The sequence below is a fragment of the Corapipo altera genome, unplaced genomic scaffold (assembly GCF_003945725.1).
Source record: "Corapipo altera isolate COAL_440 unplaced genomic scaffold, ASM394572v1 249, whole genome shotgun sequence".
NCBI classification, from domain to species: Eukaryota; Metazoa; Chordata; class Aves; order Passeriformes; family Pipridae; genus Corapipo; species Corapipo altera.
In genome coordinates, this window is record NW_020884982.1 from 1,096,131 (window position 1) to 1,113,847 (window position 17,717).

Below are 17,717 nucleotides of genomic sequence, written 5' to 3' on the forward strand. Positions count from 1 at the left end.
GATTATATCATTGAGGATACCATAGAATTAATTCTCCCAGGTAGTAGTCCCCCTCTCAAACATTTCACCTTCCCTGCAAGCATAGGTCATGCCTCTCATAAACATATATGCAACAATCTAAAGTTAAACCCTCACGCAAAAAAAGCCACCAATCTCCTTGAAAATATGACTAAGAAAAACACGAGAGCAGTCTTACCTGTCCTTTCTAAGGCATTACTGGGAGTCAGTGGTCAGTGAGTTGTTACACTGCTGGCCATAGCAGAAAAAGCTACACAGATTTGCAGTGCTCCCTCAACAGTGAGGGATCAGTTCAGCCAGAGAGTTTACAGCTTCAAAGCCACACAAGTTACAATAAAATAAATAGAAGCTCGAGCCCAAGTGGGGAGCTGTTAAAACTACTACCTTTGAAACTTACCACAAAGGCCTTTTGTTCCTGAAGAAAAGCTCTTTGAATTAAGTTTAAGAAGAAATTCATTGTTTATTGGAGTAAATGTGAGATTATGTCCAAGATGGAAGAACTGGATTTCATGGATTACTGCTCCATAGACAGTGACTCCAAACAAAGAGTTAGAGTAGGGGATACGAACCCTTTCACCATTAACAGTCACCTGTTTTCAAAAAAGGCAAGGTCATCACATCAGTTTTAGCAAGCAGTTAAAAATCAACCTAAATTAAAAGTTGAAGCACATTTTGACTTCACAAGTACTTGAAGGTCCAACTGAATCTGGATATAAGAATCAATTTTGCTGAAATTTTCTATTGAGTCTGAAAACCTACAGAAGTACTTGACCTTCATTTTGTGAATTATATGAACAACTCTTTCAACATTTTCCCCTGTAAGTGCACTCCTTGAGCATCAAGTATTGACAGAGTAGCAATCTCATGCCATGAAGCTCAAATAATGCCTACAGGCCCTGATTATCAATACCTCAGTGAAAAGTCAAGGCTGTCCATCATCATGCAGAACTGGGTGTAGGTGTTTTGGTCCACCCTATTTTGCTACATGAATCAGAAGTGATCATCTTTGCAAGTTAGACAAGTTATGTCTGAGGACCCAGAGACTGAAAAATGGGTCATATTGGGTTTGAATACTTCTCTGCCCATAAAACAGATGTAATGAATACTAAGATGTTCTTTCTTCTGACGCTGAGGCCCAACCACACAAGATAAAAACCAACTCTCTTCAGTGAGCCAGCCATTCACAGCTCTGTGAGGAGCAGAGTGCTCTCCCACGTACCAAACAAAAACATTGTATAAAGGACCTCTGCCAAAAGAGGAGAATCACAGTGCACAATGTCCTGTCTATAACCCCTGCCTTTCTGGATGAAATGTCAGGGAGATGCTGCCAAATCCCATGTTCTTGACATTGTCACACCAGCACAACGCGGAGAACAAGAGGAAAATCCTGTCTGGCTCGTTGTGTGAACATCGACTGTATCATGAAAAGGAAAACAGGCATTTGCTCAGAAGCCTAAAAATAGGCTGAAAGGGTTCAGAAATTAGATAAAGGGAAAAATTGTCCTCATAGCCTGGATTCTATAGCATGAGCAGCCAATGCACAGATCAGTTCATTGTGTTTAGCTTACTGCCATGTTACTGAAGAGCTGAACAGACACATCACGATGTTTCACTTCCATGGAGTCCATGCAGTTCATCTTTGGTGCTGCTCTGCAGGGTCCTTCATGGAGGAGAACTTCAACATCATGTTGCATGTCTTGAAACAAGGTGTAGGAGCAATTGCCAGCCAGCTTAAAATTCAGCCCATCAAAGGTGACAATGTGTCGAGATGAACTTCCCATACAGACACCTGCAAATAAACAACAATCACCAAAGAAAGCCATATAGGGATTTGCTTTAGTTTAAATTAAGACTATTTCTCCACAATCATTATGGGTATGTGGAACCAATTAATTGGGAAGGTGAGGAAAGTAACGGATTGCAAACGATGTAGCACATCATTGACAAGAAATTTTGGTAAATACTTCATCACACGTGGTGTTTTTTTGAAATATCTTTGTCTGGAACGATTACTATTACAAGAGATTTGGATAAACCCATAGAAAATTCTTTTGCCTGAAATTTGCTCACATTGAATATGATTTAGTAATAGAGATTATATGAAAAATAAAACAGGGAAAATCCCTTCCATATTTGTAGAAAGACCATAACACACTTTTTAATTTTTGCATTGTATCTTAACTATGGCATTCTATTTTATTCTGTAGTATTACATTTGAAACCAAATAACATTATTTCACTCCTATCAAACATATGTCCCAAGTTAATACCTGGGGACTTTTTTTTTTCCCAATTGGAAACAGGAAAAAAGCAAGAGAAATAATAATCACAGGATAAACCAATGGTCAGCTGACAGCTCAGTGTTCTTGTCATTAGGTTGTAAACACCTCCTTGTCTTCACAAACTGGAAAACAAGGAGAATTATAATCTCAAGAATACCAAAACAAAATCTGATGCTTCTGGTTCCTATGTTTTCAAATCTCTTGCCTAAAGATAATAAGGACAATAAAAGGAATGCCAGCAAAACATGTAAGGAGGAAAATTATCATTGTTAATAATTCAGTACTTGACTTCTAATTGAGATCTGAGAATAATCTTTTTCCTAATCAATGACCTTCAAACTTAATTTCCCAGGAAAAACAGCAAACAACTCAGAGGAGGGAAGGAAGCCAGTCTATCTTGTGTGCTGTTGGGCACTGAGCTGTCAAGAGATACATCCCTTTGAGAGCACTGGAGCATTCTCAGGCACTTTATTGTATCTGCTTATTAAGTTCATATATAAACAATGTTTATAAAAAAAGCTATAAAACCATGTTTTGCAACCTTTATTTATTCATGGACATCTAAAAAAATTCTAAGGATAATGGGAGTCCTTTCAAAATTCTCATAGGTATTCTGTAGCACAAAATGCAATTTATTTTAAAGTAGCCCAAGAGCACACAATAGTCATGAGTCACACACTGCAAATCACATTACTATAAAACTATAAAGCTTTCAACTAGTTCAGCAAGTTATACCTTTAGTTACACCTTGATAGTCTAGTTACACCTTTATAGTGTAACTCCTGAACTATTCTCTGAACTTTTAAACGACATAAGAACTCTTTTTCAAGTACTTCCTCTTTACAAAACCATTTGTCACATCACCCACACTGTCAAGCCATCACTTGAAAGCATGTTTTAGCTCTCTAAATAAGTGAATCACAAGTCAATTTAAGATGCATTGCCGTGATTCTGCTGTGGGTTTTGGCTCTGACTTCAGCACACACAGCATCAAAATCAGCCTTTCCACCTGCTATGAATGTTGCTTTAGCTGACCCAGCATGACCCTGGTTGCACTAAGTTGTCATTAAAACAAGGAGCCTTGACCCAGGAGTTCTTGAATCACCTGGGTGGGTTGGGTTTTTTTAATTCTCTTCTTCTATAACATATGAAAATTTACTATTTTTCCCCTCACATTCTGCACCATCTTAGGAAAAAAAATATTTGGGTATTGTGGCTCATTAAATTCATAAAGAGTTGTTAGCTCTTGTTAAATACCAACAATCTCAAGTGAACCATAGGTCTTTTCCTGATAATCAGCTAACTGTGCAAATGAAAATTTTCATTTCATCTTTTCAGAAACTTTTAATAAAGGCACATTTTGCATGCCTAAAGTAATGCCTTCATGTTGATCCTATGTATGTAGTAAGAATCAAGAAAATTATTAAAGATGGGTAGGTAACATAAGAATAATCTTTCAAACATTATAAAATACTTAAGACTATTTAACTCAAGTCTTTCTACCTTTCTGAAATACTTATATCAAAAAAGAAAGGTTAGATTTAAAGGGTTTGGATAATCAAACACACTTTTAGGAAATGCTAAAACTTGGGGTGTAAAAATTTTGTGTGTATAACAGTTCAGGGATCAAAATCCAGCTACCAGCTTAGTTATTTCAAGTAGTATTTGGAATAAATTGTTCTTAAATCAGTCAGTTCAGGAGAGGATATTTTAAATTCAGATTGTACTTTATGAAGACAGGTTGTGACTTACTTTCAAAAAGCAATCTCATTACTTAAGATGTAAGCCTATTTTCTTTTTAATGAACTGGTCACCAGCCTCAGGGCTGCATCTCTGTACCCTGTGAGTGGGTACACTTAATTTCTGTTCCAGTCATCCCAGCCAAGGCACCAATCACACAGAGTGTGAGATTATATGGAGACAGGGAGCATTTTTTGTTGATGTTTCTACAATACACGTGTGTGATTGAGGTCAGGTCAAACCCTCAAGCTTAGAAGCCGAGCAAGAAAAAATCACTTGCTTACAGCCTGCCAAGGTAAATTCCTGTTTGCTTCCATACATCCTCCTTCCCAGTACACACAGCTTTGGAAATCGAGTGTTAGATTCTCTGATAAAACACTGTAGCTCCACTAATGCAAAAAATAAGCTCACAGTGTCCCCGAACTTGCAAACAGCGCTGGACATTCCAGCAACAGGGCAACTGTCATGCTCCTAGTTTTTTTGGTTAATCACTGTACAGCAATTAAACAGCAATTCCTCCCATCCCAGCCACCTTTGATGTGTACAATGGCTGAGCAGCTGCACTCAGCATTACATTTCTGAGAAAACATTTTGAGTGATGGGGAAGGAGAGGCAACACATGCAAAGACAGATACTCACACGGACACATCCAGCGGCAGCCACACGTTTCTTCAACCTTCACAGCAGGGAGGTTGCTGTGACACACCGGCTTTGCCATCCTCTCACAGTTAATGTGGTGGCTCTCCAGAACTGTGTAATCTCCTGGAAAGCATGTTACAGTGTGGCACTGGTCTGGTAATGTCCATTTATCACCAGGCTGGGTAGGGAGACACGGAGATTCAACAGTGAAAAGATGGGCAGGGGGCAGGAAAACACAAAGCTTGGCTGGTGCCACAACCCCACAGTTAACAAGTACAGTGACTGTGACTCAAATTACCCTTGGCAAACTAAATAAAGGAATGCAGTGTATTAAGGACTCCATGACAATTAGAAAGTTGAAATTAGCAACACTAAGAAACAGACTCTGAAATTCCAAGCCAAAGGTAACAGTCTTGAACAGGAAATGCTTTGCTACAACAAAATGAAGTGTCTGATACTCCACCACTTGCCGTCCTACAGCATGCGTGGATAGCAGAGTCAACAAAGAACTGCCCTCAGCTTTGCTTTAAATTTCAAAGCCTTTAGTCTTCATAAGCCACAGATGGTCATGGCACAGCAGGAATTAACAATATTTGTTCCAAGCTAGAAAGGCATGGAATATTGTAATTATTTTATCCAAAACTCTGAAATTTTAAAACAGTTCCTCCCTTCCCAAAGGGAATTTGTTCCTTTACCATATCAATGTTATTACATAAATGTAATGGATTTCTAAAACTAAAAATTAAATGTAAAATATACTCTTAGTTTCTAAAGGCCAGTCTAAATTTTAAGGTACCAAGATTATATACTAATGAATGACAGAGAAATAGATGTGGTCACAATCTGGAGTATCTCAAGATTCCTATCTGCAAAAAGCTGAGTTCTCTGGCCCAAATCCCACAGAACTCTATACTCCATAGATAGGTTCAATGAATTTCAAAACAGTGTTCATCCCTGGGGTCTGCATTCCCATGAATATCCCCAAATGTGGGAAACAGTACTTCCCAGACCTATCTCTACAGAGGTGAGTCCAGAAACACCAGCACAAGTGAGATATTGGTTCTACAAACTGGGTTAACATTTCTTGATATCCACAAGCAGAAACACGTGGGAAAGAAAAAATTGCTATGGGGGAAGGTGATCTCCCATCATGTCCTTCTCACTTTAACCATCATTCCCATAAAAAAGAAGAGAGCAAAGGATTAAAATAACTAGATAACATCATTCACAGATGAGTCTTGTCACTGAATGTTCAAGCTGAGAATAGCACTGTGAAATTATTGCTCTGTATCTCTGAGCTATGTGATTCCATCAAGTCTAAAGAAGAACAGTCAGACTTGCAGCCATAAAAAAATTACATATTAAATACAAGTTAATTTACTGGACCTGTTTCAGGACTTTGAGAAGGCAACTGAAAGTTGCTTAATACTTTTCAGGCTTGTGAGCCTAGAGGAAGCTGTGAAAAAGTGACGAGGAGCTTTAAGTATGGAAAAAGTATTTAAATAGGAAGAAATAGAATGTTTTTTAATTATAGTTGTCTCGCCTACAACTCACTAAAAGAGGAGCACCTGGAAGGGTACAAATACAGCTGTGCAAGTCTGGCTTCCATACATATTTAATTGTTTTTATTTCATTCCTTAACAGGACATCTATTGGAAAACATCTAAGAGCTGGACAAGAATAGCGAAGCACAGCACAGTAAAACAAAAATACCAGTTGAAGTATCACAAAAAAGCCAAGAATCCTGGTGCAGAGGAAGATGCAGGGACTCTGAAGACAAAGAAAGCCTAAATCCCAGTTGATATGAAATCGTAGGAGTTAAACACGACAGAAAGGGAAGGAAAATCAGGGGTTTCTAAATAGTGAAGGATGTCTGCTGAAAGCAGTGAGCCTGCCAGGACACCGCAGGAAGCCTCAGACTTCCTCTCTGAGGGAGCTCTGAACCTACAGACCTGGACTTGTACACTCTTCCCTTGCTGTGCATCTGCAGGAGGGAGAGACATGTACCTCGAGCAGCTTTCTCAACTGGTACCTTTTAATTTATTCAGGGGTTTATTTGTTTGTTTGTCTGTTCTGTAAGCCAAGAGCTGAGCTATACGAGAAAAGTCATGGTACAGACACTGCTAGTTTAGGAACATGGTTTTTATTGCCATACATAGACTAGAAATGCAGAAGATCAAAGATACTTCATGATGAAATGCTACTATTATAAGACAAGTACCCACACTTTTATTATCATCTTTATGCCCATTGAAAACCATCATAACAAGACTAATGATGAAAATTAACTACATTAACAAAAAACCTTCATCTACCATAATTGTTCTGATATTCTGTCAGCTGGCAAGTTCAAATATGAAACCAGTGGCTCTTTGCACACCCTGTATTTAGCACTCCTGCAACTCCCTGCCACTGGATCTGATGAGTACTAAAAACTTACGTGGATTCAAAGAATGGTTGAATAAATTCATGGAGGAGAAAACTATCTAGCCCTATCTAACATAAAAAGGTGTCACTATCACCTGAGAGTGTCCCTGAGACACAACTTGTTCAAGGCTGGGACAATTCAAGGAATTTTCACACATATTAATTACATTCCTCCCCTGGCTCCTATTTTTGGTCACAAAATACAGGGGGCTGGATGGGATTTTGGCCTGTCCCAGCACATTTGATCTGCTATCCTTCTGCTACTAACAATGACCTTAGTCATGAATCTTCCTTCAACAATCCTTTCCAGGGTAGAGGTAATAACAAAACCAAAAAAAAAAAAAGTAACAAATCATGTTGTTCACGATACTGATAGGATTTAGACTGATATTTTTGATCCTGAGTGCTCTGATTTCCTTGCAAACTGCACGAGATCAGTTCCCACAATCTCCAGGTGCATGACAGACATCCCGCCTGGGGAACTGAGCCTCCTGCAATAACTCTGAGTAACCCCTGAAATATTGTGAATCCAGTGTAAAAGTCTGTGTTTTCTGAATTAGGGAAGAGCCTTGATTCTTCATCCCCGTGGATTTGCGGAATTTGCTGGAAGAGGGGAACAGAACAGTGGCACCTTCCTGCCAGTGAGGCAGAGTGCAGAGTGTGGGTGCTGCCCCGGGACACTCCCACAGTGTTCTGGAGACTCCCAGGGATGCTCAGCAGCCTGTTCCAAAAGGCAGTGGCCACCACAGTGCCTTGTAACACCTATTTTTTTTCTGGCTGACAGAAGAGGTAACACAAAATCCCCCTAAAGGCTGCCCTTTGAAAGTGTGGCTTGTTTTCCCAAGGACTGGAGCCCGGTCTGTTTTCCTCGAAGAGCATTTTAGCCAGAACGGAAATTGTGCTTTGAGTTTATCACCGAAAAAAATGAAACCTGACATGTCTGAAATTCAAGTTTAGCCTTCCTAGCATCTATCTCCACATACCTGTGTCTGCTCTAGGAGCCCCAAGGCCTGGACACATGCAGTTCAAATCGCAAATAATCTGATTATTTTTTGGTTTTAATTAAAGAAGTTTTTCAAATTTATTTTTTGTTTGTTGGTTGGTTTGTCTTTTTTTCTTATTTAGGCTGTCAGCCTCCAAGCCACCAGATTATTAGTGCCTGATTTAGCTAAAGCCTTTCTGTGTTCTCACCAGCTGACCGAGGCCAGCCCTGTAAGGCAGTTTTGACATATTTCCTGTGTCTAGACAATTCATAAGCATTTCTTTATTAGCCACATCCTTCCTTACAGTCATGTCTTCACAAGGGAAAAATCAAAGGAATATTTTTAAGGTACTAGAAATTCAAGATAAATCCTAGACTAGAGTTCATAACTGGTCCCTACTAGAAAACATGGCACAAGCTTATGCTAATATTTTTAAAAGCATGAAGGATCATATGCTCTCAAAACCCTTGGTGTTTCACCTGAGATGAAGAAACTTAACCTTTTATAACATCTAGATCATTGCTTTCTTAGACCTGGATCACTTTTGAGAGATCAGACAGGTTTACAAGCATTTCTGAGCATTTTCTCGGGATCAATAAGAGCTTTTCCACGAACCAACACAGAGAACTTTGCTTCTATTACTTAAGAGATTATTTCCCCTAAAGAGATAATTATCACACAATAATTATCTTCCTATAAGATTTCCACAGGGATAAAGTATTTGTAATTTTAGCAGAAGGACAGGGTTTGCACAATGATGTTGCTTCCCCCTACACATGCACCTTTTTTTTGGTCATGTTTAGCTGTCCCGTAAGTTCTTTCACCAGGATAAGGAAATGCATTTTTCACTGTCAGGGAAGACACACATTATCACAAGTTTTGGTTCTGCACTGCCTTCAGTAGCATTCAACACTGCAAGATGAGGTGTCTCCTCTGTGTGCAAAGTTACCCCACCACTTCAAAAGGCAACATTTTCCTCCTAAAAACAATTCTTAATATTTTCCCATACTTTTTTTTTCATGTTATCTCTGAAGATATTCATGCTCCTGCACAGACTTTGCAACTTGAAAGCCAGATGGACAACCCAGGCAATACACTTACATTTTTTTTGTTTCCATCCTCATCCATACATTCTCTGACAGGGTCTGAAAGAAAAGAAGACATATTTTAGTCATCTCACTCCCTCACCCAGCCTTTTAAGTGGCAGTCACCAAAACACAGAGTGCTTATTTAAAAACATGATTTAGGTTGTAAGTTTATTTGTGTTTTAGAATGTGTGAATCCCTACCTCAAGACTGCAGGCTTTTGTACAAAGTGTATAAGTCACAGAAGGTATAAACGTTGTTACTGCTCCCATTTCCTTACTTTTGCAATGACACTGATCCCAAAACAACCTGTGAGCAATAGCTGGGCTGTAATTCTACAGCACTTGTACTGACAGTTCTGCCCAGATGGTACTTTAAAAAATCCTGACTAACTCTGAGTGAAGGTCCAGCCTTACTTCTGAATCATTTGAGGAATTGAGAATATTTCTAGGAAGTAGCAGGTGATGGGAATTTATGCACACACATTTATTAAATGCCAACAGACAAATACAGCATAAATGTGCAAATAGCTGCAATAAGAGCACTCAAATTCAGCTTCCTTACATTCAGGCATTACTGTGATGAGCAGTTTTTTTATAGAACCAGTTAAATGGTCACAGAGTATCCACTGAATTGCAGTTTCTATGTTTATGTGCTCTCACTACACACCTAGAGATATATGGGAAGCAATCTCATATAGGTACTATGGCAGGACAACGTGATAACCACATGTCTAGGAAATTAAAACACTGACTAGCAAGCTCTTTCTAGAATATTATACTATGCTATCCTATATTCACTATATGCTCTGTCTTTTCCAGGACAAGTAATGTATTTTGAAAGCATTTAGGAAATCTTTTAAACCTTTTTAATAGTATTATTTTTGGTACACTTCCATACATAAGGCAAGACTCCCTCCGTACAAGAAATCCAACTGTGTGAGTCTGGAGGGGAAAATTATGTTTTACAGATTGTAAGAAACTTAAAACGAACAAAAAAATCCAAACAAGAAAATAAATCCCCACAAAAAAAATAAGACTGTAGTTTTCCACCCCACAGCAAAGGCTTTACCAACAGCAAAAGGAAGAGCTAAATTTTTCAAATTGAGGTGTTGAAGATTAGATATCTATGATTCAAGTTTTTTTGAGCTGTTAGAAAAGCTTTCATAAAAATACAAAGCTCTCACCTCTAGTACTAATAGGTTATAGCACAGATTGCAATAAGAAAATAGTTACTGGTTCCAAATTCCTGCTCCCCATCCTATATCTTGGATCAATGTAATTTACAGCAAGAAAAATCACGTATTTTACAGTGTGAAGAGAGGAAATGCATCTTTAAAAGCTTGTTTTAAAAGAAAAGAAAGAAAATGGCAGCTGTTTAAATCTAGAAAATGGCAGCTGTTTGATGCTCCGGAGAGATTTTAAAATGCCAGAAGTGATCCCAGCGGAGAACGATCGGATATCTCCAAGCTGGACTGTGAATGCTCTGCAACTTCCTCACTCTCAGTGGTACTTGGCTCTGCAAAAAAGTCCACTTATTGTAAAGGAGATGTAACTAAGCCCTTGTAATGCTGGTAAAAACCTGTGCAATGACTAACACTATGAGACAGTAGTTTGTGGTGAGAACACAAAGATGGTATTGGAATAGAAATAACAATATATGTAATAAATATCTATATACACACAAATCAAGGAGGCAAAAGTAGTAAATTACTGATCAGTGTTGAATCAAGGTTCCTTAGAGGAGGAGTATTTTCATGTATAAATAAATTAATATTTGGTTAAAATATTTTACACTTTTTTTCCCAGTATTGGTTTTCCTGGAAAAGTTAATTACTTATTCTTCTTCTTTTTTCTTCTACTTGGGCTGAATTTTTTGTAGACATACACATCATGTCTGAAAAATACGCAATTTGAAATCTGTACTCCCACCTAACATTTCTGAAGCATGTCCCATTCAGTCATGACAGCTTGACCTGTCCTTCAGTTGATGACCAGCCCTGATTATTAAGAAGGTGACAACTCAAAAGTTCAGGCCCAAGAAGTTCTAAAAATCTTGCTGGAACTTGGCTGATTGGAATACCAACTGACTACATGCTTTAAAGGCTCAGGTTTTGTTTCACATGGAAGTGATGACAGTGGTCTAGGTTAACACTTGTGATGATTGTTGGTAAAACACCAGCGAAGGAACGCTGGGTTGACTTCTACAATGAGAAAAGTCATTCTGGTTTGGGCATTTCAATTTTTGTGTTTTGCTCCAGCCATGCAGCCACAACTATTGGACTTACCCATGCACACTTTTTTGATAAATTGGCTATTCAATGTGATCATAGTGGATAAATCTTCGAAATTCTGGAGCTTCATGATTCTGGTAGCAGCAGATGGTCCAGCCAAAGTCCTTAGTTGCTCTTCATCATAACTGTTCCCAACACCAATTGGAAAAAGGGATACCCCTAGGAAAAGAGAAGAAAAAGGTTTTAATTAGGCAATGCACAGGAGAAGGAGATCTTTGCTCATGGGAGTGGTGGAAGTATTTAAAAGGCATGTAGATGTGGCACTTGGGGACACGGTGTAGTAGTGGCCTTGGCAGTGCTGGGGTAACAGCTGGACTTGATGATCTTGAAGGTCTTTTCAAACATAAATGATTGTATGATTCTATGGGGCTTTTTTTCATTTGCTTCTTAAAAAGAAAAATAAAAAAAGAACTGAGAAACGTTTTTCTCCAACAGTTAATTGTAACGTATTCCTTGCATAATTCCCTCCACATTGGCTAAAGGCAACTAAGGGCTGAAATGGTAATGCTCTAATCACAGCATTAACTAGGATGAGCTCTATTAATCTCAAGTATAGTAAGAACATGCATGGTCAACAAAATGCAGCTGCAGACTTAATGAAAACATCTTCACTTTTTTTATAATGCAAAAAGTCTCAATATGTTGTTTTCTTTCTTCAGTTACATGGCAATTGGATTATTTTCAAACCATTTAATTAAAAATAACACTTGATAGTTGCTATGTAGTACATGACTTATTCAATGGCTCCCAAAGCAACCTTCAAAGTAAGTCAAAGTTCCTCAGTTGAACACCTGAGGAAGCTGAGGTCAGAACGAACAGACAGAAAACTTGAAAAATCATCATGCAGCCCACACTGATAGCAGAAGTATAATCCTGTACAGGTCAGTGCAGAATCTGAGCAATACCTCCAATTATTATAATTATTATTATTATTATTTTATTTTATTATTATTATTATTACAGTGAACCTTTCAAGGATCACTGTCCTGTGACAGTACAGAATTTATAATATCAGATACATTCCTGTCATCCCCGTCTATCCATAGTACTTTGGAAAATGAAATGCCACTAATGTGTGAAGCCCATGGAAGCTGTTCAGCTCAAACTGCAGATTGGTACTGAATTTACCAGTAACTCAAAGGCATCTTCATCAGGCACATTTTGTTCAGGTCTGTTTCTTACTGGAACATCGTGCACAGTAAGGTCAGAACTTACATGAACATACCAGTGTCTTAATTTTCCATCTTTTGTTATAGCACATTACTTAAAAAGCAACAACCCTATTTAAAAATAGTGACAATGAAAGGAGATTTACTGTTGAGTCTTGCAGAAAGAGCAGCAGCCTCCACAGAGTCTTCTGACCTCCCCGACACGATGACTATGGCAACTTTTGATGCGCTGGGTCTGCCCCCGTGGGATTCTGACATTGCATTCTGGACTACAAAATCAATGGCATTTCCTGAGAAGAAATGAAGGGATAAATAAGAGATATGACAGAAAACTCAGAAGAGACTATAGAACTAAATTTTACTTTACTATTAGTATGTTATATTAGTAGGTACTGAAAAATAGTGATTCTTAAAGGACTTTTAACGCCTGTTTTATTGCTGCTACATGAAAGATCTCAGCTATTAAGAACCTTCCAGTACTATTTACACATCCCAACACAGGAGGACCGTCCTCAGCTACCCAGTTTCTGCAGTAATGGGAACTTTACTACCTTTCCCTGGACACAAGAATAAAGCTATGCTATTCACTGCAGTGCAACGCCACAGTAAGACTTCTGGAAAAGGTAACTGCTAAAGGAAAGAACATATTGCAGAGACGATGTTCTTATTTCCCAACTGCCAAGCAACAGTGACATCCAGTGGCGGTCTGATGCACAACTTCACACCATGCCGAGCTGTACACACAAGTTTCTCTTGCTCCTAGTGAAGATCTATTGCTTCTTTAATTTCATCAACTTTTAGTATGGGTGTGAAAAGCACACCTTGCCTCCCCACTACCAGCAACCTCTCTGAAGTCTAATCTCAGAGTAACCCATAATCTAACCGGGTGGTCCATATTAAAAACAACCTAAAAAAACCCAAAACCACACCAGACCCCACAAAACTTGCAAAGAAATTCTACCTTAGCTAGCAAATCACAAACTGGCTTAAATTGGAAGCTGCTGCCCTTTCATTTAACATCTGTGAACACTCAGGCAAATTTTTGTTCAAAATCAGGACCTCAGCAAGAGAGCACTTTGTTAGTACTTGCATTTAGACATGTATTTGCACAAATATTTATACTGGGAATCATGATATGCAGCTTTCTTAAAAGCTCCTTTAGGCTTGAAAGTTATCAGGTCAGGAAGTAGAAATGGTACCGGGTGACTGATGTGACATTCAGGGCAAACAGTGAACAGTGAACAATAAACACTTTAAAAGACTAGTTCCTCTTAGTAATCTGTAATAACTGTGGAGCAGAAATAAGTTTGCCTAAGGAATTCACTGTACAATTTATAATAACAAACATATTTGAAAAACACTGGAAGTCAGACCATAGATAATTCACCAGCACACCCTCAGTGTACCTTAGCACACCTCAGCACTTGGTACTTTGTCTGTCTGCATCATGTCACCCAAACTTATTCAGTGACAGAAGCAAAAATCCTTTTCCCAAGCTGCTGCAAGCATGGACAACCTCTAGGAATCTCAGTCAGCACATTGACTATTGATAAGGCTGAGAGAGCTGGGGTTATTCAGCCTGGAGAAGAGAGGACTCCAGAGAGACCTCACTGTAGCCTTTCAGTACTTAAAGGGAGTTTAAAACATAAGAGAGAGAGACTTTTTGCATGAGCAGACAGCGACAGGACGAAGGGGAGTGGTTTTAAACTAAAAAAGGAGAGATTTAGATTTGATGTGAGGAAGAGATTTTTTACTCAGGGGTGAGGAGGCCCTGGCACAGGTTGCCCAGAGAAGCTGGGGCTGCCCCATCCCTGGAAGTGTTCAGGGCCAGGCTGGATTGGGCTCTGGGCAACCTGGGATACTGGGTGACATCCCTGCCCATGGCAGGAGTGTTGGAAAGAGATGATCCTTAAGGTCCCTTCCAACCCAAATCATTCTGAGATTCTATGATATCATGGCAACAGCAATTGGATATTCTACAAGGTTTCAATAAGAGTTTTAGGAAGAATTTACCCCTTGGAAGAATCTAGCCTAGAATAGATATCTGAAAAAAACCTCAAATGTTTCCTTTGCCACAGCACTGGTTTGCAGGTCAAGCTTCCTTCTCAAATACTGTTGCTTCCCCCACCCTTCCCTGTTGTCCTATACACCCCTACAGTCCCTGACAGCCTCATATCCCATTTCCAACTTATCCAGCCACTTCTCCATTAGCCCATTATCACTAATTCCTCCACAGCCTCATGTTCAAGTGTCATCTCTCCACACAGATGCCCAAAACTAAAGATCTGGGACCAACCAGGAACTGCTGCCAGGCCCTGTTGGACTTAAAGCAGGAATAGGATCCACACCAATTTCCCCTTTTATAAGCTTCCATCTCTCACGTGGCGTTACCTCCACTATAAATCTCCTCTCTAGAAAAGGTCATCTATTTTCCCAAGCCCAACTTCCTAAATAGAATGATTCATGTTTGTTTAAATCAATTCAACAGAATGCTTTCAACAGTATTTAAGAACACAACAGGATGTCTCTCTTCTGTTTCTTGCTATGCAATTATTGTCTTTTATTTAGTTCTTCCAACTGTGTAGATTAATTTCATTCCTATAATTTGATTTTCATTCCCACTATAATTCTGAATTATATTTTATATATGAAATAAAAACGCTTCAGAGTTTCTGTTCAGTGAAAATCTCAACATTTTGAAAGTTTTTCTACCTGCAAAAAACCACATTTTAAAGCACCGTTATTGTTCAGGTGATGGTGATTCCATTTCACAAACTACTATTCCTGACCACAAAAATTAACTAACTCCAGGTATTACCTCATGTCCTCTACAGTTGTCTCACAACCCTTGCTACAAATGGTTTTGTGTCTGTAGAGGTGGAATGTTAGATGCAAAGTGGCAGGTTAGCTATAAATAACTGGGGATAAAACAAAATACAGAAAATTATTATGACTATATTCCAAATCCCTGAGATTGCTCCAGGATGGTCACTGTGCCAGAAGATTGACTCATTTCCCTTTTGTCCTATAAATAATTACAAAAAAGAAAGTATTTCAGGTTTTAACTTTCAAATATTTTAAGTTAAACTTTTGCACAGTAAGAATCACAAATGATTTTTCATTCAATTTGTGACAAGCACTTGAAATTTCTCTGTTTGCTGTTTGGTTTTTTTTAATGACCCTTCGACTTTTGTGTGTTGGTGTGGGCACCAGCAGCTCCAGCTCCCTTTCTCTTTCTCACATTAATTCTGAAAATTTTCAGAAACTTCCATACATATTTGTAAACTGCAAAATCCATTATTTTTATAATTTCTCATAAAGAAATCAAATACCATTGCAACAGAACCAGTGACTATTTTAAAGTCCCCCAAAAACAGTTACTCAATTTAATGCATGGAAAATTTGTTTTAGTGTCCTAAAACCTCTTCGGATTTCTCCCCTTATTTTGAAGCCAGCTCCCTAGAAAAGAGCCAAGCGTCTGAAGACAGGATCAAATGAACACTTTTGTCCTGCTAGAGGGACTCAAAGTCCCCATCCCAAACTGGAAGCTGTCACTTCTCAGCTGTTTGTCTCTATATCTCACCACGGAGGGAAATAGCAAATCCCTCGGAGGCCACAATAAAAACTCTTCACCGCTGGTGAATCAGCCAACTTGAACATTTCCTTACTATGACACAACAGTAAACTGACATTTCCACACCAATAAAGGAAATTTAACATGTTTACACTGAGATAAACACCAACACAAGGCTGTATTAAGACCGGAGTGTTCAAAGCATAGAAACAGAGAGAGAATCATAGAATGGTCTGGGACCTTAAAGCCCATCTCATTCCAACCCCCCTGCCATGGGCAGGGACACCTTCCACTAGCCCAGGTTGCTCAGAGCTCCATCCAACCTGGCCTTGGACACTTCCAGGGATGGGGCAGCCACAGCTTGTCTGGGCAACCTGTGCCAGACAAAACATCCCTTGGCAGCATTGACAGGGGGTATCATACAAGCCCCAGTGAATTCAATGGGAGGTTTGCTATGGGCTTTAGGGGTCGGCTGCACATTTTTAAGCATTTTCTCTGTGACCCTAAGCCTGGAGTAGCAGCCAATATGTTCCCACATACTGAATACAAGAGTAAACTATGTTACTGTCACGTATTCTTTTTACAAATGGTTTCTGTTTCTTACATACACAATGTGCTACCAAAAGAAAAAAAAAAAAGGCAACAAACAGGCTTTGGAAGCAAAATTACTTCTACACTCACATGTATTTTAGGCATCAGACATACAACCCATGAGAAATCAAGATGGAAGTCTCAAAGCCAAGAGCATTCACTGTATGCAGGAGAACAGCAGAACTGAGAGCAGTGTGACACACAATAAAATATCTATTCCCAAAGGCAGCAGATCCTATGGGGAATGTGTGTCTGGTTGTCTGTCCCTGACTTCTTGTCCCCTCTTCTCCTTCTGCCTCCTAACCTGTTACACTTGTGGTGGCCCTGACAGGCATAATGACCACAATTAATTTCTCACATGCTCACACTCTCCCTTCCCAAATTTCACATCTAGACATTTATCTGAAGAACTGAACAAAAAGGCCTGGCCTGCAGGAGCACTGAGCCCTTCCAGCTCAGTCAGTAGGGCTTGACCCAAATCATCGGATATGTCCAGGGAAAAAATGCAAATAAATAAAAAGAGAAAACAAAATAGCAGTTGATCTGCACGGGCTACTTTAAAAAAGGTGTTTCTAAATCAAGAGGCATTTCAGTCATTCCAAAGGCTGCCAGCACAGAATAGCACCTTCTCCCCATCTTCCAGTGCTGATACACTCCTGCCTTATTGATACCACAGAGTATAAAAATTGTCATGTTAGGAATAATCATTAAAGCAAAACCAACAGAAGATATCCCTACAAGGTTGAAGGTTGGGGAGGGGAAAGGAGAAGGGCATTACTCCATGATCCTCTCAGCTAAGACACTGAAAATCTGATGTTCAATTTCTGACAGTCAGAAAGGGATTTGTAAGAACCCTTTTTTGGTTGAATTCAATAAGACTATTTAATAAGGGCTAATTAGCTAAATATTTTTTTCC

General features: G+C 39.0%; 1 protein-coding gene across 1 annotated transcript in view; it reads right to left on the minus strand.

The window, feature by feature from the left end:
• The window catches only part of VWF (von Willebrand factor), a 131,219-nt gene that overhangs the window by 35,715 nt on the left and 77,787 nt on the right, over positions 1-17,717 (minus strand). The window contains exons 31-36 of the mRNA XM_027665954.1: positions 12,783-12,926; positions 11,462-11,626; positions 9,191-9,234; positions 4,680-4,857; positions 1,587-1,807; positions 416-608 (exon numbers count right to left, since the gene is read on the minus strand). Coding sequence (XP_027521755.1) covers positions 416-608; positions 1,587-1,807; positions 4,680-4,857; positions 9,191-9,234; positions 11,462-11,626; positions 12,783-12,926 — 945 coding nt within the window. The remainder of the gene's footprint in view (positions 1-415; positions 609-1,586; positions 1,808-4,679; positions 4,858-9,190; positions 9,235-11,461; positions 11,627-12,782; positions 12,927-17,717) is intronic.